General features: G+C 42.4%; 3 protein-coding genes and 1 non-coding gene across 4 annotated transcripts in view; 2 read left to right on the top strand and 2 right to left on the bottom strand.

Moving 5' to 3' along the window:
- Window positions 1-22,573, bottom strand: part of LOC115765380 (midnolin homolog) — a 39,090-nt gene extending 16,517 nt beyond the window's left edge. The window contains exons 1-2 of the mRNA XM_030708904.1: window positions 22,169-22,573; window positions 3,664-3,751 (exon numbers count right to left, since the gene is read on the bottom strand). Of these exons, the coding sequence (XP_030564764.1) occupies window positions 3,664-3,751; window positions 22,169-22,497 (417 nt within the window). The 5' untranslated portion in view covers window positions 22,498-22,573. The remainder of the gene's footprint in view (window positions 1-3,663; window positions 3,752-22,168) is intronic.
- A 1,569-nt stretch (window positions 22,574-24,142) lies between these two features.
- On the top strand, window positions 24,143-25,169 carry LOC115765276 (60S acidic ribosomal protein P2). Its single transcript, XM_030708766.1, has 3 exons — window positions 24,143-24,242; window positions 24,402-24,833; window positions 25,049-25,169. Exon 2 carries the CDS (start codon window positions 24,403-24,405, stop codon window positions 24,748-24,750), a length of 348 nt encoding a protein of 115 aa, XP_030564626.1. The 5' UTR covers window positions 24,143-24,242; window position 24,402; the 3' UTR covers window positions 24,751-24,833; window positions 25,049-25,169.
- LOC115765444 lies at window positions 24,880-24,960 on the top strand. The gene has a single exon (XR_004018119.1). It is a non-coding gene; the product is annotated as a small nucleolar RNA Me28S-Am982 (small nucleolar RNA).
- A 910-nt stretch (window positions 25,170-26,079) lies between the features above and the next one.
- On the bottom strand, window positions 26,080-27,502 carry LOC115765275 (putative ribosome-binding factor A, mitochondrial). The gene has a single exon (XM_030708765.1). It carries the CDS (start codon window positions 27,445-27,447, stop codon window positions 26,242-26,244), a length of 1,206 nt encoding a protein of 401 aa, XP_030564625.1. The 5' UTR covers window positions 27,448-27,502; the 3' UTR covers window positions 26,080-26,241.
- Window positions 27,503-27,605: the final 103 nt, after the last annotated feature.

The following is a 27,605-nucleotide window of genomic DNA, read 5'->3' on the forward strand; positions in this document are numbered from 1 at the left end:
TTTTTTTATAATATATAAATTTTAATTTTTTTTTTATTTTTTATACAAATATTTTTCAAAATTTTTAAAATGCCCGAATAAAAACTCGTACATTAATTTCCCTGATAAATTCACATTGAGCCCAGCTCTATAAGAAATACGGCCAATGATTTCGCGGCAAGTGTCCCTCACAGTTAGTTTAGCTGAAACTCACGTTGAACCGATTTCAGTTTCACAAGAAAACTGTCAACGTCGCGACACATAAAGCATAAATGTTACAAAAAAAAGAATAGAGCAAAAAAAAAACACAGACATGTCACAAAAAAAAAACGTAGACAAGACATATCAGCAGAAGAAAAAAACAGAAAGAAACAACAGATCATAAGATATGGGGCAAATATTGATAAGCGGTCTGCAACGGCACGCACGACGGCGAGGGGCAGAGTGGAAGAGTGAAAGAGAGGGGCAGAGTGGAAGAGAGGGGCAGTGGGACAGAGTGGAAGAGAGGGAGCAAGCGAGATTGAGATCTGACATACAAATTGTGTCAACAGCTGATGGCAAATTAGGAATCTGGGGCGTGGCTGCGAGGCTGAGAGGCGGCAACTAGTTGGTACTCTAGACATGTTGCAATGAAACACACACACACACATACACACACGCGGCAGTTGGCACTCATAATTCAAACGGTAAACGGTAAATCAAACGGTGTGCGCACAACAAAGTGGAGCAAGAGCGCAGAACGAGAAAGAAAAGGGGCCAATGGCATGAATCAGAGAGGGAAGTGTGCAAAAACATGGCCAGAGATGGGATTAAATAGATTTAAAAGAAAAGGCCAAATTTGAATTGCTTGTAAAGACTTGACAAAAACGTTAAATGCCAGCTAAAATGTTAGCTAAGAAATTGGTAAAAAAAAAATCAAAGAGCTTAAAAAATTGAGAAGTTGGGCAATATTTGAAATTAACTGAAATTTCAAAGGAAAAAGAAATTAAGAATCTTGCAATTCATAAATATTGAGAAAATATATTAAAAGTATTGAAATATGAAACGGATAAGGTTTTTGGGACACAAAAGGTTTTTGTAAAATGAAAATTTTACAAATATATATTTTAATATATATTTTAATAATATTTTAATAATACAATACAATAATAAAAGTTTCTAATATTTATAAAGTAAATTAAAAATATTTCAAAAATATTTGCAAAGAACTGAACTGCATAAAAGCATAAAAAACTAACATGTTTCTGTAATTTTAAGAATATAAATATTATTAATATATACATATACATACATGTTTATATTTGCGCATATATAACTATTATTAATATTAATGTTATTCAATTTCCAGACACCTTTTTTTTCTCTTTCTAATATATTAATAATTAATGTTCAAAGCTTAATTTATAAATGCCAAAAGCTTTGGCTAAATTTGTGATCTACAATCGGAGTCACAGTGAAATATCACAGCAACAAACTGTGATCTTTTAGCAGTGACTGCGATTTATAAGTGCCAGGCTTTGGCAAACAAAGTCACAGCTCAAATTTGTGTTCTGCAATCGGAGTCACAGTGAAAAATCACAGTAACAATATTTAACTGCGATCTTTTAGCAGTAACTGCGATTTATAAATGCCAGACTTTGGCATAGTCACAGCTCAAATTTGTGATCTACAATCGGAGTCACAGTGAAAAATCACAGCAACTATATTTAACTGTGATCTTTAAGCAGTAACTGCGATTTATAAATGCCAGGCTTAGGCAAACAAAGTCACAGATCAAATTTGTGATCTACAATCGGAATCACAGTGAAAAATCACAGCAACAAACTGTGATCTGTTAGCAGTGACTGCGATTTATAAATGCCAAAAGCATTGGCAAACAAAGTCACAGTTCAAATTTGTGATCTACAATCGGAGTCACAGTGAAAAATCACAGCAACTATATTTAACTGTGATCTGTTAGCAGTGACTGCGATTGTAGCTGTTTGTCTGATCTGTTTTTTTTTCTGGCTGTTTTTTTTTTGATTTTTTTTTTTTCATTCCCAAAGTTATTTGGCATTAATTAAATTTTAATTTATTTGCATATTTATTTTATTACACACACACATTTTTTGGTCATTTGCTGTTTAATGTTTGTTGTTGTTGTTGTTGTTGTTGTTGTTGTTGTTGTTGTTGTTGTTGTTGTTGTTGTTGCCTTTGCTTTTGATTTTTGTTGTGGCATCTGAAAAACTGGTTGGCTCTAACTTAAAATGCAGGCCGCCCCGGTTTTTTTTTTTTTTCGAATTTAATTTATGCAAAATTTTTGAACAAAAATCGAAATGAAGCCAAAACGAAATCTTTTTATTTGCTGCTGCTTTTGTTGTTGCTGTTGTTGTTGTTTCTGTTGATGTTGTTGTTGTTGTTGTTTTGCTGCTCAATTGGCGACGGCCCCTGGCCATGGCAATCAATCGTTGGTCTGATCAAACCACCCCCCCCCCCCCCCCGTCCCCTCCTCCCCCTCACCCTTTGACACTCTCTTCACAGCCAATCGACACGAACCGAGTTTGAGTTTTGCATTGAAAACATATCAGACTTTTCGCTTTTCTCTGCTGCCTTTTAAAGGTTTCTCGCTTAACTGTGTATATACATATATATATATATATATATATGGATGTGTGCGTGTGTGTGTGTGGGTGTGCGTGTGTGTGCCTCTGAGCTTTAATGAGAAAGTTTTGGTTTTGGCTTTAAATTCATAAGACAAAGTCGGCAGCGACAGCCTAAAGGTCAGGTTTGCATTTGTATGAGCCGCAGGCTGAAGTTCGCTTGGAAGCTGGGGGCGTGGCATATGAAGAGCAGATGAATCGAGGCAAAATCAAAGCTTGGCAACAGCTATTTGGGTCTGTGATAGACGGGATTATGTCTTAGCCATATAGTGGGGCGATTAATTGCGGTAGCCAAGCTGTCGCAGTATCGATACAATTTATCGATGCAATTTATCGATTTATCGCTGGGGGTATGATTAAAGTATATAACTGTTACATTTTGAACTCTCAGCTTTCAATCAAATAAAAAGTTTGAAGCGACAGCAATATCGATACAATCCGCATTTATCGATTTATCGATAAACTACAAGCTGTTGCAATTGATCTATGTTTCAATATCGACTTATCGATTGACAATATATGAGCTGATATCGCAATATCGATACCATTTATCGATTTATCGTAAGACAACGCAATTTGTTCATTATGCAAATTGCAATTTTGCTAAACTAAATACGATATTTGGTTGCTTTCGCAATATTCACAATATCAAAAGACACTAAGGTTTGAAATACATGAATACCGCCTAGATTTCTTAATAATTTAGCAATTCTTACAAGGCTAAATTATGTTCATGAATGGAAGAACATCTTCAACAGAAGGAACCTGATCAATCTAATGAGAACTTATATGGAAGCCTACATAAAATTGTACTTTAATGCAGTTAGTTGCTTTCAATCGATTTACGGCGATATCAATCGGAGCTGATTGGTTGTGTCACATTTGCAGCGCTGACATTGAACCCCAGTGAACTGCATTACGATATGTGCGTAAGTACTGTAATATATATGCTTGTCAACTTGTGCATATATATACTTATATATATATGCATATACTGTATAAATCTGTTTAAATGTATAACAGAGTTAATCGTTCTGTCACTTACCAGCAAACCAGTTTCTACATTTGGTATTAAAATGATCTTGGAGCCGTCCATTAAGTTGTGATCTCTGAGCGTACCATCCTGTAGTTCCCTGTAATTAACAGATCAGAGAGAGATAGCATTAGTTAGTGTACAAATTGTGGCAGCAGCACGTGTTGCCACAAAAAGCAACAAAGAAAGAAAAAAAAAGCGCTGAACAGTCAACGATCTAAATTGTAGCGAAGCTGGCTAAGCTGATGTAAACCTTTTTTAAATACCCTGTAATCACGAAATGTTTCAGATATGTATTATATGCAAATACGTTAAAATTGTCTTAAACAATTTTCATTTTATGTAACAATTTAAATAGCTAAGCAAAAGTTAGAAAATAAATAAATAAATATTATGCAATTAATTTGAAAAATGTTATTCAGTAAATATTATTGCATAAAATCATGTAATGTACAAAATATTATTTAAATAATTTCCCTTTTTGATTAACAATCAACCGTCTTCAGTCTAGCCCCAGTTTACAGTTTACAGGTTATTAGCCCGTCTGGCTTTTGCGTCTAGACTGGAAACTCTTGATTTTTTGCACAACTGAAATTCGAGGCAGACGTCAACAAAAGGCGTTCGATTTGCTGCTACTTTTATTAATTTTAATTTCTACATTTTTTTTTAAAATTATTTTAAATAAAACAATTCACAATGGCAGCAACAACAGTCAACGAGAATATCGCATTATCGACAAAACGCATGTGAGTATTTGTTTATTTGAATGCGATATGGATAATATAATTTAATTGCAGATTTGCTTATTCGGCAGCCAAAAACAAAACAAAACAAACAAAAAAAGGAAGTTTCGAAAGTTATTGCAACATATGTTTTTTTTTTTAATATTTCGGTTGAATTTCTTGATTCGTTGATTTGCCCTGTCAGCACATTTTGCATGCGTAAGGAGGTTTTGACGACACTTTGTTAAATAAAAAGAAAAAGCAAAAGAAAAAGAAAGAGAAGAAGCACGAAATGTTAACGCGCATAAAAATCGATGCGTTTTTTGCCACTTTCAACAACAAAAGGAAACCGAAGTATTCTGATTTTATATAGGTACAAAGACAATGACTTCAATTTGCATATAAAATGCGGAGGAGGAGAGACACAAAGAGAGAGGGAGAGAGGGAGAGAAAGAGGAAGAGAGAGAGGGAGACTTTGGTAGAGAAGCTGAAGCTGATCAAGATCGGGGCATTAGCCAGTTGAATGAAATGTTTGGGCACTCTTTTCATTAATAATTTGCTGTTATCGATTGCTGCCTATCGATAACAGCTTTCGATAGTTATCGATCACACTTAAAATCATGATCGGAGCATTAGCCAGTTGAATGAAATGTTTGGGCATTCTTTTCATTAATAATTTGCTGTTATCGATTGCTGCCTATCGATATCAGCTGTCGATAGTTATCGATCACACTTAAAATCATAATCGGAGCATTAGCATAAGTGTTTGCTGTTATCGATGTATGCCTATCGATAGCAGCTGTCGATAGTTATCGATCACGCTTAAAATCAAGATCGGGGCATTAGCATAAGTGTTTGCTGTTATCGATTGATGCCTATCGATAACAGCTGTCGATAGTTATCGATCACACTTAAAATCAATAAATTTATACGATACTCAAACAATTTTAAATTGTCTTCGATTTGGCCAAGCCAGGCGTTATAGTTGCCGAGTTTTAGCGGGTCTTTTGGAATATGGCTCGATGCCCGATCACCTTTAGTTTGGCCCTATATTATAACGAACTAATATTTGCTGATCTGGCCGAAATTGCGACTTGCAAAACAACTCGACAGCTAAAAGGCGAGTAGGGGTTGAATTAATTGCCAATTTATAAGCGCAGCATGTAAAAAATTTCAAAGTTCAAGCACTTTACAGGTTTTTGCCCAGAACCTTCTACTCGCCACACACACACACACACACACATGCATCCTCTTTAGCACCTGAAGGGGGAATTTCAGTTTCTTATTGCTGTTGGTGTCGATCAGGGGCCAAATGATTTCCATTTTCTGCTGCTTTAGCTGCTTCTTTTTTTCGTTTACGTTTACGTTTTACTTTATATTATTTTATTCAATTTTTGTTTTGTTTATTCTTTTCTTTCTTTCTCATTTTTTTTTTTTTTTGTGCGGGCAAGCCAAAAGTCAAAAGTTAAACGCTGTTGACACTTTTCTGTTTAATTAAAAAATGTTATTGTAATTTTTGGCAGTGCATTGTGCAGGTGTTAAACACAGCAACAGCAACAATTGCGCTTTGTTTCTTGATTTTTGTGACTTACGAAATGAACTAAACAAAAGCAACAAGAATAGAAACAACAGCTAAGAGCTGCGAAAATACGTTAAAATCGTCGTGAATAATTAACAATATATATCTTGTGCCAAAAGCAAAAAGTATCTAAATATAGAAAGAGTGGCATTATATCCCTTATCCATTATATCCCATATGATATTGTTATCACAACTATTATATACATTTTGGAACTAGTTCATTTTGTTACATTGTGAAACTTGGCAACGTTGCTAGAAATAGAGACTTAAGCTAACATTATTCGATTTGCAATCCATAAATCCGCTTAACCCACATCTATATCTACATGTATTTGTTTTGTCAAATGCAATGCTGTCATATAAATTTGTTGGATTAAAATTGTTGTTAAATATTGTTGTTTTTATACCCTGAACCCATTAAAAGTGGGTATAAGGGTATATTGTATTTGTGCGAAAGCCAAATGTATGTAACAGGCAGAAGGAAGCATCGCCGACCCCATAAAGTATATATATATTCTTGATCAGCATCAATAGCCGAGTCGATCTAGCCATGTCCGTCTGTCCGTCTGTCCGTATGTATGAACGCAAGGATCTCAGAACCTATAAGAGCTAGAGACTTGAAAGACTTGTAGATGTAGATGCTCCTAGTTCCCGCGCAGATCGAGTTTGTTTCCGATAATCGATAACTTACTCCGTTTCCAAGCAATCGATAAAAATCGATATCGATATCCTGTTTTTTGGGCAATTTTGGTAAATAATAAGAGCTGGAGTCACCAAACTTGACATATAGCTTCTTAAATAGAATATATATATATATGCATTTGATGTTGGAAGAAGAGGGTTCAGGGTATCCCCTAGTCGGGAGCTCCCGACTAGAACCTCTTACTTGTTTTTTGTATTATTTTGTAAAAAGTATAGTTTGCGAGAATTACACAAACAATTTAGAAGCCACTATTATTTTGATTCATTACATGATCCGGGCGACGCCGGATAATTTCCTCTTTGAATACGCCATATCCCACTAGTTTGTAGGAATTAAAACAAAGTACAGTCGCTGCGTGCTTAAAAATGACGTTCATACGTAATTAAGGTAAGTACATACAAAAATCTATCTTTTTATCTAGGCGAGTGCATGTACATACATATACAAAAGTACATACCATATGTGTATGTGTGTGTGTGTGTGTGTGTATGTAAATAATGGCCATGCCTTTGTTTTGGCTAGCAACGAGAAGCAGCCATAACAAATCAATCAGAAATCGAATCAGTTAAAAAGCTTCTATGTGATGTATATGGAAGATAATTCAGAAATTAGTATTAGGCAAAAGCATTTAACATGAAGCTTAAAGCTCTCGGCTCTCAATATCGATCTGCTTATGTATGTGTGTGTGTGTATATAAATTGCGGCATTTTTAGGGCCTGGCCACAGCTCAAGTGCGAGCGGGAGGAGTCGAGAGCGTATTGAGAGGAGGGGCGAGCAGGAACAAAAGGCAAACTAAAACTGCAGCAGCGAAGCGTCCCAGCATAAATTACTTAACACAGACGAGGATAGGGAGGCAAAGAGCGCGTGTGGCACGCAGACAACACGGCAACACACACGCACACATACATGCAAAGGAAAAGCGTCGCCGTCAACTGCGCCGTCGCCGTCGCAGTCGCAGTCGCAGTCGCCTTGATTGCATCAGTTGACAGCGGCAGCAGCAGCGTGCTTGCTGGTTATGTTGCGGCGAAGGCGAAACGAGAAAGACAGAGAGCGAAAGAGAGCGAATATTGCGGCGAATTGCTATGGCTGTCAATGCGGTAACCCAGGCAACAACAACAGCGAACGAATAAACGAACGAACAACCAAATGAACGAACGAACATTAAATGACTGCATGCATGATTGATGAATTGATAAGATTTTGTTGGTTACCGCTGCCGTTGCTGCTGCCGCTGTTGCTGTTGCTGTTGCTGCTGTTGGACACGAAAAAGCGAAGCGTATTTGGGTCAGCAGCAAGAGGCGTGGCAGTCGCTGCAAGCATTGCACGCACACGCCACAAACCGATACACACACACACACACACACACACACACACACACACACACACACACACACAGACAAACACATTGAAATGTACCGCATTAATTTTCATTCATTGCTGCTTACGTAAATAGCTAGCGGCAATATGCGGCATGTTGCACAATATACATGTATGTACATCTATCTAGCCGGCAACATGTTTATAGATAAGCGCATGGGAGAGAACGAGAGAGCGTCACGCTACGTAGCATAACGTAACGGCGAAAGAAAGCTGTGACTGCCTCGACATAGCAACAATAATCACACTCACACAAACATACATACATATATACATACACAAGCAAACATATTCACAGCAGGTGCCAAAACTCACCACACATGAGAGTCAAACAGCATGGCGACCATGGCAGCCGCAGTCGCAGCAGCAGCAACAGCATTGAGAGTAGACACCGCAGCCACCGTCCAGACTTAAAGTTACTTAAGCTTTAAAGAGTTTTAAGGCAGCATATAAAAAAAGAGGCGTTTGCATTGGTATTGGAGGTTTGAAAGGTGTGGCGGCTGTCGTGTGTCTGTGTGCGCGTCGCTTTTGTCTGCGGGGGTGTCTGCGTTAGCGTCGCGTCGCTGCTTTTACGCAATAGGCAGACGCTGTCGACGCTGACGTCTGACGAACGAAGGCCAAACGAAGCTCGTGGCCAGGCCCTGGCGTTGCCGGCGTATGCCCAGACAGAGAGACAGACGCGAACAGACCACCACCACCCCCCCCTCCACGATCCTATTAAACAGCAGCGGGCAGGGGAAAGGGGGCAAGCAGCAACAAATTGAAAATGTGCGAACCTTTTGTTCGTCACCAGTTGCTCTACAACTGTTAACAGTCAGCTACTCTGTTGCGCCGTTAAGGCTCTCAAACTGTGCACAGTACATGGGCCTGGCGTACATACATACATACATGCATATATATGCATGTGTATGTGCATGCATTTAAGGTTATGTTTGCTTTTTCATGTGATCAATGCTCTCTCCCTCTCTCTCGCTCTCTCTCTCTCCCACTCCTTTTCTCTTCATTTGTTTCTCTTTTTGTTGTGGGTTTATTTGATAAGCTGCTTAAAATGCAGCATTTAACATTTCTCCAGCTATGTAATTTCAAAATCAACCCAAACGGCAACAGCACAACATAAAATTCCACCACCTTGCAGACACACAGATACGCACACACACACACACACGCACAGCTAGCACATAAAGAGAGAGAATGAAAGACGTAAATTATGATGTTTATTGTGCTGCGCCCTGCTTAGGCCTGGCCACAACAACAGGACAAGGACTCCTGAGTCAGTGCATAAGACGGATATAAGCAATTGAAGCGTAGAAGAAGAAAATTTCAACACGCACACACACACACACACGCACACGCACACAGAGACACACTTGAGCATTTGAGAAAATGATGCTGCCAAGTGAGAAATTCCACCACCAGCAGCAGCCACAAGCAACGCACAAAGGAAGCAACCACCAAAGGCCTGCCCCGTGTTGCCATCTTGTCATGCGACTCGACTCGACTCGGCTTGGCTTGGCTGGCGTCACCGGAAAACCGGAAAAGTAGCGCAGCGCAAAAATCCCAAAAAAAAATCCACTGACGTCCAAATGTCTGGAGCTGATGTTTAGTCGTTAAGAGGGGCATTCCGTGCTATGTGTAGTTGGAGAGGAGAGAGGGCTGCAAGGTGGAAGGAGAAGGAGAGGGGTTGAAGGTTGGAGGGCTACGAAACCAAAGTCTGGCCAGGATGGGAACTGGGAGCTGTCAAAAGGAAAGGCAACTGTACAAGGGCTTTGCCCGCCCAAAATAAGCACGCGACAACTGAAGTATAAGCCAAAGAGGTCTGCGTGGGGTTAAGGCATTGCCAAGGGTTAAGGCAAGATAGCTACGAACTTCAAAGATGCACAAGTTTCAGGCGCATCGTAAAATCTTTTTCCTCAAATAAGTGAAATCTTTCACAATTTATTGTAGTTTCCAAGTCAGGAGACTGACTATTTTCCACATATTATAATCTCAAGATCAGCCAAATTTATATATTTTAGCACAGTTATCGATAATAATCGGTAATCGACCAGAGAGCAACACAATATCAAAGTATTTAAGCTGCAAATATTATCGATATATATCAATATGATCGAGGTGCAGACATGTTTAAGGAAGAGCCATGGTTCCACAAAGGAGGCCTATACTTATCGATAAATATCGATCATCTTACGATAGCTTATAAAATGGAGAGCCCATTATATGCATCGACTATTTGGAATCTAGAATTTACCGCTCGAGGGTTCCGTTTTGCCCACAAACCAAATGTGACCAACAATTATATGATCGATAATAATCGATATCCGAACGATAACTTGTAGAAACCAAAGCCAGCCAGTTGTATGCATCAGTTTGGAGAGTTGTTGTCTTGTCGGAAAACAAACCTAAAATTTGTACCAAAAACCAGTTAGGCCTTGGCATTCATCCAAAGTAACTCGCCCGAAAGCCCAACATGCAATTAGTCTTTAATTTATCGTAAGGCAATTAAAATCGGGCTTTTACCTGGCCGACTGTTGATAAGAACGAACAGTTCCCCGCTCCCCCCAACTTCCCCGGAACTCTGTAGCCTCCGCTTGGCAGTTTTTTTTTACGTGTAGAACTCTTCGTGTTCTGCCGTCACGCGTTTTGCGATTGCATAATGGAAATTTGGTATTCGATTTGCTGTTGTTGTTGTTGTTTCTGCTCGTTCAGCACAGCGAGCCACACCCCCCACCCCCATTCGCCTACCCATCAATTCGCAATCAGTAAAAATTGTACACGGAAGTGTCAAGCGCATAGTTAAAATTTGTTTTCTAATCTGGTTTTTTTTTTCTTTTTCGATATCGCGCTCGCGAACCAAGACAGAAATCTGGTTTGATTTTGCGAACTAATTGAATTGTTTTGTTTTTTTTTTGTTGTTTCTTTTTCTTTTTTTAGTTTTATTTGTTTTCACTTTTGTGTTTAAGTTTGTGTTTTCTTTTTGCTTGTTTATCACCAAAGGCACGCGTAAGGCAGCAAAAATTTCCGATTAGACAAAAAGCATGTGAAAAAGCCAGGAGAAGGAGAAAGAGAAAAACCAGCACGCGGCTAGCCGAAGTTTAAATACTCTTGCGTAGGCAACTTTTCTAAGAAAACCCACTTGAATTTCCTCTACCAGAATTTTAACACTAATTTTAATTGAATAAGAACACAGATACTTGATTGTAAACAGAATAAGTGGAAGAAAATATCATGGATTTTATCTTTGTTTTTCTTTTGAAAAGAAGAAGCACGGCTATTACATGCGTAGCCATAGAAATGCCAACAAAGCGCTTAGTTTGTTTGGGAAAAGATTTCAAATTGAAGAAAAAAGAAGAAGAAAGCATATGGTTACCAAATGAATTGAAATAAATAGACCCTACGTTCTGGGCAAGGGTAATCGAAATACACAAAAAGCTATTTAAATTGTTTGCCAAAGATATGATGAAATATGCCAGGCTCTTGTCGTTTGTTAGCTACAGATACAGCTAAAGATACAAATACAGCTAAAGTTACAGATACAGATACAGCTAAAGATACAGATACAGATACAGCTAAAGATCCAGATACAGCTAAGGATACAGATACAGCTAAAGATACAGATACAGCTAAAGATACAGATACAGATACAGCTAAAGATACAGATACAGCTAAGGATACAGCATAAGATACAGATACAGCTAAAGATACAAATACAGCTAAAGTTACAGATACAGATACAGCTAAAGATACAGATACAGATACAGCTAAAGGTACAGATACAGAAACAGCTAAAGATACAGATACATCTAGAGATACAGATTCAGATACAGCTAAAGATACAGATACAGGTAATGATACAGCTAAAGATACAGATACAGCTAAGGATACACCATAAGATACAGATTACAGCTAAAGATAGAGATACAGCTCAAGATACAAATACAGATACAGCTAAAGATACAGATACAGAAACAGCTAAAGAGACAGATACATCTAGAGATACAGATACAGATACAGCTAAAGATACAGATACAGGTAAGGATACAGCTAAAGATACAGATACAGCTAAGGATACACCATAAGATACAGATTACAGCTAAAGATAGAGATACAGCTCAAGATACAAATACAGATACAGCTAAAGATACAGATACAGAAACAGCTAAAGAGACAGATACATCTGGAGATACAGATACAGATACAGCTAAAGATACAGATACATCTAAAGATGCAGATACATCTAAAGATACAGATACAGATACAGCTAAAGTTACAGATACAGATACAGATACAGCTAAAGGTACAGATACAGATACAGATACAGCTAAAGATACAGATACAGCTAAAGATACAGATTCATCTAAAGATACAGAAACATCTAAAGGTACAGACACAGATACAGCTGCTTGAATGCAAATATTTTGCACATATTTCACACGAACGGACCTCATGATATACGCTCTATTGATAGATACATAGATACACATTCACATTAACCTATAGATACTTGGCATAAACTTTTAGCTGTGCAACAGATGCTTAGTTCTAAGATGTGTGGATACATGGATACAATATCAATAGATACACACGCACACACTCCCACGCAGCAGTATTTATGGCTGGGCAGCATCTATTAGATACTTTTTATAGATACACACACGCAGCCCAAGTTGGAGTAGCTTGCTATGACATTAATTAATAATATATTCCACTGAGCGCTGCCCATAGATACACACTCAATTGGACTGTAGATACGAGTTGTGCATCCACCAGCCAGCCAACCGGCAACCCCCAGGGGGGCGAAAAGCTGCTTTAAGGTGAGCTAATCCCAACCTTGATTACCGCACACAGGAAAGCCCACTAATAAAAATACCACTAAAGCTGATGCAACCCCACCCGCCTCCCCGTCTTCAACCAGGTCCCGCTCCAGCCGCAGCCAAGGATATCTGGGAGAGCTGTGTGTGCAGCGCAAGTGGAGAGCAAGTTTCATGGTTTCTAGTCTCAGTCTCAATATCTGATGCGAGAGCCTAAAATGCTTTGGGTTTTCATCATGGCTCGACCGAGGGTTGTTGTTGTTGGGGCTGGGGCTGGGTAAGCTTTTAGCTGGGGTTGCTCTTACAGCCGCCGCAGCAGCAGCAGCAGCAGCAGCGATAACAACGACAACAACCACCCGCAGTTGCTGCTCTTGGATGACTTTCATTAATTTCCGGCGCAAAAAGCTGCAGAGTCGCCGCTGGCACTAGCTTTAGCCATATGGTCAACTTTTAGAGTTCCTGTTGCCAACCACTGAAGTCATAAGTATGTGTTTGTGTGTGTGTGTGTGTGTGTGTGTGACTAGCTGAGGGGGATGTCCAGCCATGTACCTGGCCAGCCACACAGAAGAAAAGCAACCACCGTGCAAAAGCTCTCAAAAGGGTTGCATAGAAAATCGATGAGCGAGCGGTTGGGCGGGCAGAAGCTAGGCTGGTTTTTCTTCGTGTGAAAAACAGCTGAAAAAACAGCAGCCAAAGCCAGTGTGTGCATGTGCATGTGTGTGTGTGTGTGTGTGTCTGTGTAGAGAGCAGCGCAATGCCACCATACAACCGCCCCCGCCCCCGCCCCAGCCACACGCCACCCCGCGACTGGCTAGCATCCACAACAAAGACAAATTAAACAAAGAAATCAACGGGCTGAGGGCAACGAGCAAAAACAATAATAACAGCAGCGCAGCAGCAGCAGCAGCAGCAGCAGCAGCAGCAGCAACAAACAACAATGAGAAATCACAGAAAGCAACTAAAAATAGCAAACACCTCCGACACCGGCTACACGCCCCGCCCCTCGGCAACCACCCATCCCGTGCATTCGCAGCAGAGCAAGGCGACCACCTAACAACGAAAATAAAAACAAAAGAAAACGGCAGCAACAGCGAATGCTTCTAATTTCGAGCTATTGATTCAGCGACGTTGGCAGCGACGCCGCCATAATCAACGAATTGACAGCGACAGCAGCGCAGCAGCCACCGGAAGGCGTTTCGCAAAAGGGCAAACATTGAAATGCAAATAGACAGCAACAACAGCAGCGACGTCGCAGCTCAGCAGCTTATGTGTGCGCGCGCACACACACACACTCAAACAGACACTGAAAGCACCAGAGCACCAGCACAAACGCGTCATAGAGAGAGAGAGAGCGCGCGAGAGAGTGACGCTCGTGTTTTTCTCTCACACAAACAACAAACACACAATTGCCGGCCGGCCCCTGACGAGATCACAGTGGGCGCCATAGGCAGCAGCAGGGCATGGCAAAAGGCAAAAGCGCAGAGAGAACAACAGTAAGCGCTGCGCTGAGCTGGGCTGAGCTGCCCAGCTTTGCTCTGCTCTGGATGACGTTATTGATGCCGTAAGTTTTTGCATTGAAAGTAAATGAAACGAAGGCGTTTGGCGGCGTTCAGCGTTGGCGTCGACAGCAGCAACAAAGCTTGCAGCGCAGCTCACTCAATTTAGCAGCACGCAGAAAGAAGAAAGAGAAAAAAAAAACAATTAAAAATGCTGCAGTCGAAAGAGCAGAACAAGCAGATACCCTGTAACATTTGTTATCTTTAACATAACAGATAAGTACATAAAATGTGAAAAGAAGCAGACACAGAGATAAATGAAGCGCTCGTCACAACTTTCATGTTTAATGTCCGGGCATTGGGCAAATACATAATACCCATTTACCCAGTTTTATGGCTATAGGGTATAATACACATAATTTCTTTAGTTTTAATGGGAACGAACGAAAAGAAAAAAGGCACGAAAACTAAACTGAATGAAAACAACAAATTTGCTTGAAATACATGTATGTACGATATATCGCAGCAGAATCAGAAAACAGCAATTGGAAATTTGAATTTTTTCGCAAATACTCGCATGAGTCTAAAAATATACTCACACCCACCCACATGCTTACATATAGGGGCAATTGCTAAGCGAACGCCCACGTTTCAGTGTTGGACAATTCAAAAGAAGGAAATATAATAAGTGTAGTAAATGTATGTACATGTTATGAATGCAATTGTCAACTGAAATGAATGAATGTATGAATGAATGAGTGAGAATGTGAGTAAATTGAGTGGCTCTCGAATGCATTACGAACATATATATGCTTGTGTGTTTGTGTGTGTGTGTGTGTGTGTGTGTGTGTGTGTGTGTTGTTTGTTGCTGTCATATTTCATTGATCTTGTGTTTGAACATGATTCCAATTCAAATTCATTCCAGTCTATTCCAGTTCCAGTTCAAAGTTTCTTCTAATTTATTGGCCACTTTTGCAATGCGCTCTCTCTCTCTCTCTCTCTCGCTCACTCGCAATGCACTGCTGTGCATGTTTGTTGCACTGCTTGCTTTTTAACGGTTAACTGTTTATTTTTATTGCCTCAAAGTAAATATGAAAAAAAGAAGAAGAAAAGACAAACAAACAAAAATATGTAGGAGCTACAAATTTGTGCATGGTTCAACTTGCTTCATATTTTAATTATCAACAGTTGCTGTGCTGTAAACATTGCAAATATTTGTGCATGTGCCAGCGAAAGAGAGGGAGAGAGGAAGAGAGAGGGAGAGGGGGAGAGGCAGCGTGGGATCAACAGCTTAACAGCTGCGGTGCATTGACACCTCCCCAAATACAACCACCGCACGCAAAAGCGTCCGCAAGGAGAACGAGAGGAAAAAGAAGAAGGAGAAGACGAAGACGAAGAAGAAGAAGCAGACGCCGCATGCTCTGTATATTGATATGCATCTTCATATAAATAGATAATGGTCGATATTTGTGTCTGTGTGTTGGCCATTTGGCATAATTAACGCCAAATAAATACACAAACGTATCTGCTAGATGCAAAGATACACACGCGCACACACACACACACACACACACACACACACACACACACACACACACACACACACACACATAGTCGCAGTCTGGCGAAAACACGCAAACGTGCCTTTTAACATTCGATTTGCAGCTATATATAAGCCCATTTATTTGTGTATCTTTAAGATACACTAGACAAAGAGCAAATGTATACACATGTAGGCATTAGTTGTAGATACACACACACACACACACACACACACACACACACACACACACACACACACACACACACACACACACAGACAGACACTCGTAACGAAATAAGAACGTAAATCTTATCCACAACTACTGCAAAACTTTGGCTATTTTTGGCTGAATTTTTGGCTCTCTGCCCCGCTCTTTTAGCCGTGTACTTAAGCCAAATATGACGACAAAATGGCAGCCAAAGGGCTGGGCCCAGTTTCAGCCGCGAAAGGGAAAGGGGCGTGGGGGGGAGGGTGTACGTCAGCGGGCATAGCTGAATCAAACTTAATCTGGCTATGGTAAGAGGGGGGGTTGGGGGCGCAGGTAGACAAACGAAGGCACAGGTTGCTGCTGTGAGTTATGTTACTTTTGTGCAGTTTCTCTCTCTCTCTCTCTCTCTCTCTCGCTCTCGCTCTTAGTCTATCTCTCTATGGTGTAGTCAAACTTTCCCAGCTGCAGCTAAACGAGTTTCTCTCGCACACTATCCATTCTTTCCATTCATCCATTCCTCTTTATAGCTAACGCCGCTCTCTCTCTCTCTCTCTCCCGCTCTTACTCTCACACACTCCCTTTCTCTCAATCGCCGCGTGTTGTACAAGCAGCAAAGCCAGCGACAGCGCAGCGCACAAAGGGCAGCATATTGAGCAGCCGCTGTTAACGTTGACGGCGGCAGCGACGGCAACGTCAGCAGCGCGTCTTGTGTAACCTGATCTTCACACACACACACACACACACACAGAGGCAGGCAGAATAAGAGACAGAGACAGCAAGACTAAACAATAAGCCAGAACAAAGCGCTGTCCAATATTTCAAACAAGATCTCAGTCAACAGCAGCCCAAGGGGCCAGAGGGGGGGGGCATGCCCTAATCAACAACAGCAACAAGTAAAAATTGCGCAGCAAAAACAACAAATCACGTCAAATGCTTTGTTTTTTGTTTTTCTTTCTTTTTTTTTTGCCATTGTACATATACATATACACACATTTCGTCTACCTAACCTTAATTGTAATTAAAGTAAATTCGTTACGATACACGATATACGATATACGATATACATATGTATGTATATATATATACGTTTATAGCTAGTAATTAGAAAAGAAACGTATATTCTCGAGCTGTTTTAGTTGTCGTCATTTTTTACAATTTTACATGTTACTATGCAATTTGTTACGTCATCAAATATATACACATACATATTATTTATCTTATTTGTTAACAATTTAAAGTCTGCATTTAACCGAGATTTTCGTTGGGTTCTAACAGTTCGAATCATGTAGAAGGAACAGAAGGAAGGGTATTTCAGTTTTCGGCACATGCTCAATCAAAATATTTCATGCTTTTCTATACGGTTGCCTGTGTGTGTGTATGTATGTATGTATGTGTGTTTACAAAGTCTAACTGTGAGTTGTAAGCAACAGAAAGAGAGAGAGAGCAACGAACAAAACTATCACTGCACGCTTCAAAAGACAGACGTTAATTAGATGGACAGAAGCTAGATGAAGAGGAGGAAGCGGAAGAGAAGAGTGAGCGAAAGGCCAGAGTCCCAGGGCTCAAGCAACGTGACAAGCCCCAAAAACAAAAACAAAAAACCAAAACTAAAACGCGGCTAACTCAACACGGTGCCAGAGAGAAACTCAACACACGCGGGCAAAGCAAAGCAAAGCAAGAAAGTCAACATTGTAAACTGGAACTCAACATGCAAACAAAAAAAAAATAAAAAAAAAACGCGTAGATGACGTTGGCGTTTCTGCTGCGTCGATGTTGCCGCGGACGTCGCTTTTGCTGTTGCCGTCCGCGTGTTGACCGTGACGCCGACATTTTGTTCATCTCGTTTTAAATAGAAATAGAAACAGAAATATAAAAATAACAAAAACAAAAAATTCAATTAACACAAAACTGTTGACAAACTGGGATGAAGGGAAGCGAAAGCACAACAGATAAAACTGTACAGTATTGTGCCACCTTCTCCTCCCACTGCTTATGCTCTCTCGTTCGCCCTCGCTCTCGCTCGCTCGCGCTCTCTTGTATTAAGAACAAACACGCTGCCTGTGCCAACATGTGGCTAAGCTTTAGCTTATGTCATAGACGTCGCTGTCTACGCCAACGCCGGCGTCGCTGCTGACGCTGTTGACGCTGCGCACGACGACAGCAAAGCACCTTGACAAAGGGGCGGCGGTCGCGGCGCTGTCAACATAGCTGATATGCGCAATAACCTGGAGAATACGCACACACATACACACACATAGCAAGTGTATGTGCGCTCGCATGTGTATGTGTGTATGTTATTATTACATAGCCGAATATCTAGAACTAATAATGTGCATATAACAGAACAGTTAACAGTTAACAGTTAGTTAACGGGCGACTGCGGAAATGGCACCGCCAATTCCAATTGGAAGGCACGTAAGGGCAATGGGCAGCATAGGGGTACTCCTGCTACAAGCATCTAATATAATATTGCATTCTATGCATTCAACTTGGACATAGAGTAGGAAAACAAATATTTGTGTAAATGCATTTTGTACGTGTGTTTATTCATATTCACCAATTGCGAATAATCCACTCCAATAAGTGGAAATGGGTGGCGAATTTGAACCATTTTGCGGCGCCTTCCGAGTGGGTATTTCAAGTTTTAGCTCTTGTTCGAATTTGGACTCTGTTCGAATGCGATGTGACTTTAATTATTATCGATATAATCGATTGAAAATTTGCAAAAAGCGCTAGAAACTAGAAATTTTGAAAGGAACAACGAACCGTTTTTCGAGCATATCACGAATCTTTCAAGAGCTGGCGTGCAGACTCTCATATAGACATTTTCCGAGATATAATCGTGGTCTTGGATATATACTGATATTTTCAAGATAACTCCGGATAACTCAGGACAACTCCGGATAACTCTGGATAACTCCGGATAACTCAGGACAACGGCGGATAACTCAGTACACCTCCGGATAACTCAGGACAACTCCGGATAAGTCAGGACAACTCCGGATAACTACGGATAAATCCGGATAAGTCAGGACAACTCCTCCGCGTAGAACGCCCTTGTGCATTTCAAGTGCTTTTCAAGAGTTTCTGAGATATTGCGTATCTGAGCTAGATTTCCAGTCCGTCAAGGTTTTTCCCCGGAAGAGTCTTCCCCTTTCTGGTTCATTTGAATTTAATAGTCCAAAGCAAAAACAAAGGGTTGTATATATATATATATATATATGCATATCCTATACAAAGTTAAAATAGTTGGGGGTTTTGTGGTTATGCTGGTTACAGCACCAGGAATGCTGTCAATGGATTTGGTGGTGTCTCGCGGTGGTTGCTGCCGTTCCTGTTACTGTTCAATTCACTGCTGCTGCTGCTGCTGCTGCTGTTGCTGGTGGTGGTTGTGACTTTTCCGAGTGCCATCAGAAATATTCATTTATGCAACATTCGAACTGTTTTCTTAGTTTGCGCTTCCAAGAAGCAAGCGCTACGCGGGAAATGGGAAATGGGACTCGGCTTGGCTCTGGTGGATGGTACGCAGAAAGCTTTTGCAGCGAAAGGCTTTGCGGGCTGGTGGTGGGTCGGGTCTGGCTATCAGGCTATCAGGCGTTATCAGCGCCGCTCGCTGGTTGCCCCAAATGCGGGGGGGGGGGGGGGGGGGGGGGGGGGGGGTTAACACCCCCTGCATCCTGTTGTATCGCTTGCTTTTATGGCTTCTGCGGGTTTAGAAACATCTGACATTTCGGTGGTCGTAGAACTTTCAGCAAACAAAGGAGAGCCCGGCTCGGCGCCCTAGCGCCCACAACTCATCAGCCCCAAGGGGAGAGGTGGGGGAGGGGGGGGGGGGCGTTTGCGGTGGCTGCGATAAGCGCAGCCAGCGACAGCAACAATTTTGATTGCAGCCAAGAACAAAGAGCCAGGAGCAGCGCAGCAGCAGCGCAGCAGACGCAGCATCAACGCCTCACAAAAAAGCAAGAAAACAAGTAGCAGTGCCCGACTAGCAGATACCCTGCCTGTCGTGAATGTCAAAGCCAAAGTATGAAGAGTTCTCCCTCTCTCTCTCTCTCGCTCTCTCGCTCTGCATTGCATTTGTTATCTTTAGCTTTTAAAAAAACAAGTTGGATATTTTGTCTTTATCGATATATTGCCAAAACCAAGAAATTGATCGATTCTTGATTTGTGGAAAAAATAAAGAAGAAAACTATCGAGATCGTTAGTTAATACATATTTGTATAGGTATTTTTCATGCAACTGCAGCTCAGCAGTTCTCAATTACAGGGTATCACAAGAGAAATGCAATCAAATCTCCACATGGCAAAGACATATGTGACTGCGCAGTCGGCGTCAGCTGCGGGCAGCGGGCAGCGGCTATTTGAAAGCAAAGAGAAAAACGAAAACCAACAACAACTTCAAGTGGAAACAAAAAAGGAGCGTGTTCTTGTTGTTGTTGTTGTTGTTGTTGTTGTTGCAGTGGCAAGCGGCAAAAAGCAGATGCAACAACTGAACAAGCAGCAAAAGCAGAAACCGAAAAAAAAAGTAAAGAAAAAACAACAAAATTCTTATCAGCGAACTTTTTTTTATATTGTATTTTGTGTTTTTGCAGCATGACGCAAAGTGAAAGGCGCAGCCCTGGCGGACGCAGCAAAAAGCCAACAAAGCAAATGCTGCATTTAAAAACTCTCAAGTCTTCGCCCTGCACCGAGTACAGTTGTTCAAGCAGTGTTTAAATAAATAAAAGAAAAAGAGTTACGAGTTCAGGCTCAGCATGAATATTCAACAATATTCACCACATTTAGATGCCGTTTTAAGCTGTATTCACCACGTTTAGATTGCGTTTGGTGGAAACCCTTAAAATGCACATGTTCACATTTCCCACTGTACACAAATGCAGCGCTGTTTACTGTTAACCTGCAGCAGCAGCAGCAGCCACAGCCGCAGCCGCAGCGCTGCATACGCATACACACAGCGCGTCGACGTCGCGCTGAGAGAAGCAGAGCGAGAGCGAGAGAGAGAGGAATGGCGTTGCTTGGTGGCTTGCAAAGGGCCTAAAAAACAAGCCGTATGCGTTTTTTTTTTATTATTATTTCTCTCCTTGTTTCTTTCTTCATTTCTTTTCTTTTTTTTGTTCGCTTGTTTCGCTTCTGGCGAAGCCGGCAAGCGTCGCGGCCGCTGCAATGCAACTAGTTGGATCGGCGACGTCAGCAGCGCTGCGCTTATTTTGTAATTTTATTTTCGTAATAAAATAGCATGAGAAATGTTCTCTTTTTTTCTTCAGTTTGTATATACCCTATACGCGCAGGTGAACAGCGGGTATCTTGTTTCGCACTTGGATAAATATTGAAGGGCTTGCCCCGCGCTCTCTCTCTCTCTCTCTCTCTTTTCTCTCGCTCACTCTTGTGCGACTCGATCTCACTTTCTAACTCTACTTTGCTGTATCTCTTCGGCTTTAGAGTTTAACTTTGTAACAAATGAGAGCAAAACGTGCGCTCTCGTTCTCTCTCCCTCTCTAACACACACACACACAACGAAGCATAACAAAGACCGCACAGCGAAGTACACGCACACAACCAAGCGTTAACATAAAACGATAATCTGAAGCATTTAGCTAAGCAAAGCTTTCAAATAGATAAAGGAGCGCACACATACACTGCCAAAGATGCATGTATGTATGTATGTTTAACCGTAAAAGAGGCAAAACTAACATTTAACGAATTTATCGCCTGTCGTCAAGTTTGTTGTTGTTTGGCTTTTAAAGGAGTTTCGTTAAGTGCAAAAGCGCGTGTTTAAAAAACACACTTGCAGTAGAGAGAGAGAGAGGGGGGAGGGGGGGGGGCAGTGTGTCAAGTGTGACAAGAGAGAAAAAGCTTCATCGTTACGAAGATTAACGAAAGATAACACATTTTATTTTATATTAACGGTAAATGTAATAATAACAGAAAAATGAGATCAACAAAATCAAATTGAAATAAACGGCTTATTTAACTGTTATATTCCTTCTTTAGCAGGACTTTAACTTGAGTGTCGGCTCGAGCGAGCTTTCACTGTACACTGTATGTGTATATGTATATGTGCATATGGATGCAATACTCACTTCTCGCGATGCAGCAAACAGATGCGATCCTTGGCCACTTTCAGTTTCTTGGCTATTATCTTCTTCAGGCTCTCGACGCTGATGTGCGGCTCGACGCTGACGCCGAAATTGCCGCCGGTTGTGGTGCTGATATTGAGGTTAATCATCATATTGCTGCCAGTTACCGTTCCCGTGCCCATTCCCGTTCCCGTTCCCGTTCCAGTTACAGTTCCCGAGACCATTCCAGTTGTGCTGGCAACTGTTGTGGAACTGTTGCTGTTGCTCCCGTTGTGCTTGCTGCTGTTGCTGCTGCTGAGCAGCGCACTTGTTGTGGTCATTGCTGCTGCCATGGCCGCAGCCTGCGAATAACGCTGCCGGCCACAATTGTTGTTGTTGTTGTTGTTGGCGCTGCTGTTGTTGTTGTTGTTGTTGGCGCTGCTGTTGTTGCTGCCGTCAGCGGTGGCAGCATTGTTGCTGTTGTTGTTGCTGCTGCTGCCATTGGTGCCACACCCAGCTGCAGTTGTTGCTGCTGCTGCCTCATTTTGGACATTAGCATCAGTTGCGGCTTTAGCTTTCGCCGTGTTCGTTGTTGTTGATTTATCCATCATTGACAAATTTTCTTTTCTCTTGGCTCACACACCCACGCAACAAAAACAAACAAACAAAAAAAAAACAGAACAGCTTCGATTTGTCGAATATCCCAGAGATAACAAACAATTTACAAAAAAAAAAAAAAAAAACAAAACGGTGGAGAAGTAGAAGAACAACAACAATGCAATGCAAAACTCTGCACAAGAAAAAAAAATACGTTGAAAATCGCGTAACGCGACTGCGACTGCGACGACGACTGCGGCGTTGGTTCAATCGATTTTGTATACACACCACACCTTATGCGCGCACACACACACACGCACACACATGCACAGCTACGCACACGCACAGTCACACGGAGAGATAAAAAGGCACGCACGCACGCACGCACGCACGCACGAAGAGCGAAGAACGTCGACGCTGACGCCGGCTGCGCTGCTATTAAATTTTTTTTTGTCTATTGCTGCGCGGCGACTGCGAAGTGCTGCTGCTGCTGCCAAACAAGAAGACGGCAGAGTTGACGACGAACTGTGAAGGCGTCGGGCAGGGTGGGGCGGACATACAACGCACAGTTACGTGAGTGCCGAAACAAGCGCAACGAGCCGAACGACGCGTGGTAGGCTTTTCTTTTCTTTGCTTGTCTTTCTTCTTTGCCGTTCGATTGCGAAACCGTTTACAGTTTCACACGCACTGCTTATGCTCCTGCTGTTGCTGTTGCTGCTGCTGCTGACCGTTGCTGACTCTTCTTCCTATACGATCGCTTGTTGGTTAGGTTCGACTGTTGCGCGCTTGTGGTATGTGCAGATGGGATTTAGTAATTGTTTGATAGAGCAGTCCAGATGTCCAGGTACAACGCATATGGGTCGCTTGTTTTGTTTATTGGTTTGAGCGCGCACACGCGGCAAATGTCAAAAGGAATTTGATTTTATTTACAGTTACGATTTTGTAACGGCTTCGGATGGTTTTGGCTTGATGTTCCACTGTAAGTGCGTTCGCACATTTGTACTATTACCACACACACACACACTCGTAGCAGTGGTCAAAGAATCAAATTGCAAGCGGCGGCGGCGACGACGGTTGAACAAACTAAAAAAAAAAAAGCCCCAACACACACACCAGGCGACAACGCACAGTTACAAGTCTGAATATCGCGCACCGAGCGTCACACGTCCGCCTCGACCGGCTTTGGTTTTGCTTCTGAATTATCGATGACATACAATTTGATTTGAAAACGCGCGTTCCTATCGAATTCTAACATAACATAGCTCTGTTAGTGCTACAGTTACAGTTTGTTAACAGAGACGCATATGTGCAACTCTGGTGCCAAAGCGCCATCTACTTCAAACAGCAGGGTTGCATGCGATGCCAGCTGTCAGTGCTGACAGGCGGAAGTGACTTTCTTGTGTCAAAGCGAAGCAGAGTTCTTTTCGTTTAAAGGTCTCCTAGGCGAAAGTTGTGTTTTTCTGTGCATTTCACGTTTCGTGTCAAAAACTTAAGACTTAAAGTAAGTGGTTGCGCCAAACCAAATAGCGCAATCTGTGCAGAAACTAAACACGCAACACTTGCGCAACATTTCAATTGAAAAGCGCAAGCGATGCCAATTAAATAAAGCGATTACACCATACGAATGTTTATATTCATATTCAATTTGTTTTCATTTTAGCATGCGTTACGTGGCTGCATACCTATTGGCTGTCCTCGGCGGACAAGAGAGCCCCGCCAATGCCGATCTGGAGAAGATCCTCAGCTCGGTGGGCATTGAGGCCGAGGCTGAGCGTCTCACCCGCGTGATCAAGGAGCTCAAGGGCAAGAGCATTGACGATCTGATCAAGGAGGGTCGCGAGAAGCTCTCGTCCATGCCCGTTGGCGGCGGTGGTGCCGCTGCCGCTGCCCCGGCCGCTGGTGCACCCGCCGCTGCCGCCGGTGGCGACAAGAAGGAAGCCAAGAAGGAGGAGAAGAAAGAGGAGTCCGAGTCCGAGGATGATGACATGGGCTTCGCTCTCTTCGAATAGACCAAACCACTTCCATCTTGTCCAATCACTCGTATATACTGTGTAAACCAACTGCAGCAGCACCACCACCAGCTCTTTTTCAGGTATGTTAACAACTGTGTTGCGAAGGGGTGGGGGGAGCAAGGCAATTGTTTGTGATGAACCAAACTTATCACCATCTTTCGACTGAGCACAAACGTTGATGCTATACAAGTTTCACTGATTCATTTGCCGCCGCATCTACCCCCGCCCGCCCCCCGCGCCCATGCCATGTGCCTGCTGCATCAGTATTAATGTTGCCTCTCTTTCTCACTTACAGGACAGCCGGCAGTATTAACAGCGTCTGCTTTGCACAGTGGCACACATTGCTTACAAATGCCGTTTGAAATTTGTTTTTTTTTTTTTACCACCCAACGACAAATATACAACAAAAAAAAAAATAGAAGAGTTGAAACGTTTATTTCTATGAAATAAAAGTCTGCAGTGTTTACGCTTTATATACGTACATATATATACTGTGTAGTGTTTATTTGTTTTCTACCAAAATTGAAATATGTACGAGTCGAATATAAAACTGTGATTGATAGTTTAATCGGGTACAGTGGAGTCCTGCTATGGCGCATTCATGGTCCACTTCACTGCGCTAAGTTTGTTAAGTTATATATTTTGTTTCGCTTTTCGCATGCCTTAGACCAGTGTGCGTATATCAAGAGTGCGAAAGAGAAAGCAGATATAGTTTTGCATGGATTCGACTTGCCACAAGGGCCATAGATATATGTATATAATTGTTGCAATTTGGCAGCAACTACACAATCTGAAGAGTCACTAATTTAAAATTTGACAGCTGATGCTGATCAAGAATAAGAATATATATAAACAACTTGAATATGGCCGTAAACAAGTTGTGTAAGAAGTACAAAAGTGTTCTGCACGGGGCATAGCAACTATCAAGTTAAATTCTATACAGATCTATATCTATATACATATTATATGGCGGGAAACACCCGGCATTGCCCGTGGCAAGTGGCTTAGGCAAAGGTTAGTCTTGAGGCGAGCATTTTGATGTCGAAAAGTTTTACGCTCATTTTCCACTCGAGTGTGATGAATATCGCAAGAGTGACAAATCAATTTAGACAAAGATCTCCAAAGATGAGCTTGATCAACAGATTTCCGCTTAATTTCCACAGTGGCGGGTGGAATTGTGTGAGTCGAGTCGAGTGTTCAGATCCGTTCGGGTCGGACGGGAGAGACAGAGGCGAACTATATCGAATCAGCTGCCGACACAGATCAGGAATATATAATGGGATGACTCCTTCTATTGTATTCCCCACAAGGGTATACAATATCGAAATCCCTATATAAATAGTTGATATATATTCATTCATGCTGAAGCTGCTTAAATTAAGTTAAACAGGCTATATTTGAAACTGAACGATTAGCTATATAGTTAGGACATCGAAACTAGCTTACATCTAGTAACATTCTATGCTTCGATGGAAACTACGCGAAGGACTACGAATTGCGATAGTCCTTGGCATCCTCCAGTATGTAGTCCTCCTGGGTGTAGCGCTTGCGCTGCTCCGGCGTGAGCGCCTGCAGCTCATCGAAGTCTGGTGTGGACGCCGCTGCCGTCCAGTCCTCCAGGTCCCGTTGATGCTTCTTGCGTTCCGGCGTTTGTTTGCGCCCGCGTCTCTTGGCCAGAAACGCCTCAAACTGGCTCCGGTTGCTGGAGGCCAATGCCTCGGCCTCGGCCTCTGCCTCGGCCATTTTGCGTTGCATGCGCGCCAGCTCCGGCTCCGCGCTTGATGGCTGTTCGGACTGTTGCTGCTGTTGATGCTGCTCCCAGGCGCTCTTGGATTTGCGCATCTTGGTCAGAATCTTGTCCATGATTAGGCGATGATCCAGGCCGAGCACATCATGCCTCATTTCGGGCATGGCTGCTGTGACCTGCGGCGACGGTGCGGCAGTGCCATAAAATTCTAGTCGCGCCGTCTGTGCCGTATCATAAGTTGAATGCTGCTGCCCGTCCTGCTCCTCCGTCTCCGTCTCCTTCTCCGGCTGGCTCAGGTTAAGCGTGCGCAGAATTCCCTCGACGCTGTTGATATTGCTGCCAGTTTTGTCGCGCACAAACTTGATGCGTGGCACCTCGCCCATGAGCCGCAGCTGGGAGAGCTCGTGGCGCAGCTGGCCGCTGCAACGTGACAGATTCGCGTCCAGCTGGGCATCGTTGTGCAGCTGCCCGGTGCCCAGCCAATAGACATTGATGCAGGAGAAGTCCGAGCTGATCTTCACGCGCGACACCTGCAGGCCACGGCCCAGTATGGACTCGGCCGCCTCCCCAGTAGCCAACAGGTCGGTGATGTGCGTCATAAACAGCTTGTTCAGCACGGACATGCGACGTGTATTGTGCTTGGAGCCGGGCGAATTGCTTTTGCCAAATTGCGATGCCTGAAAAACAACGCTCGGCGGCTGATAGCCGCTGCCCGAGCTGCTGCCGCTGGCATCATGGCTGGGATACCAGCGCTTCTTTGTGCCCGCCACCCGGTTGCCAAACAGCTTGCCCAGAATCTTGCTCTGGCGCGTTGCATTCGTGCTGCCCGCGTTGCTGCTCTTTGTACGCTGCCACGCGCTGATCTGTGCCAATTGGAGCTGGAGCTGGAGCTGGGGCTGAGCACTGCTCGTGGCATATCGCAGTGGCAGCAGTCGGTTGCGCAACATTTGTTGTTTGGCTGCTTGTTTTGTTTAAATTGTCAGTCCTCCTTCTCTCCTATTCACGTTTTGTTTATTTTTCATCAAAAGTATCGGTTATCGATAGTATCGTTTGAGCAGCTCTTTGCGCGATTGTTATCGCGTTATCGATCCCCATCGAATAAAAT

The sequence above is a fragment of the Drosophila novamexicana genome, unplaced genomic scaffold (genome assembly GCF_003285875.2).
Source record: "Drosophila novamexicana strain 15010-1031.04,08,12 unplaced genomic scaffold, DnovRS2.1 tig00000960-arrow-arrow-pilon, whole genome shotgun sequence".
Taxonomy (NCBI): domain Eukaryota; kingdom Metazoa; phylum Arthropoda; class Insecta; order Diptera; family Drosophilidae; genus Drosophila; species Drosophila novamexicana.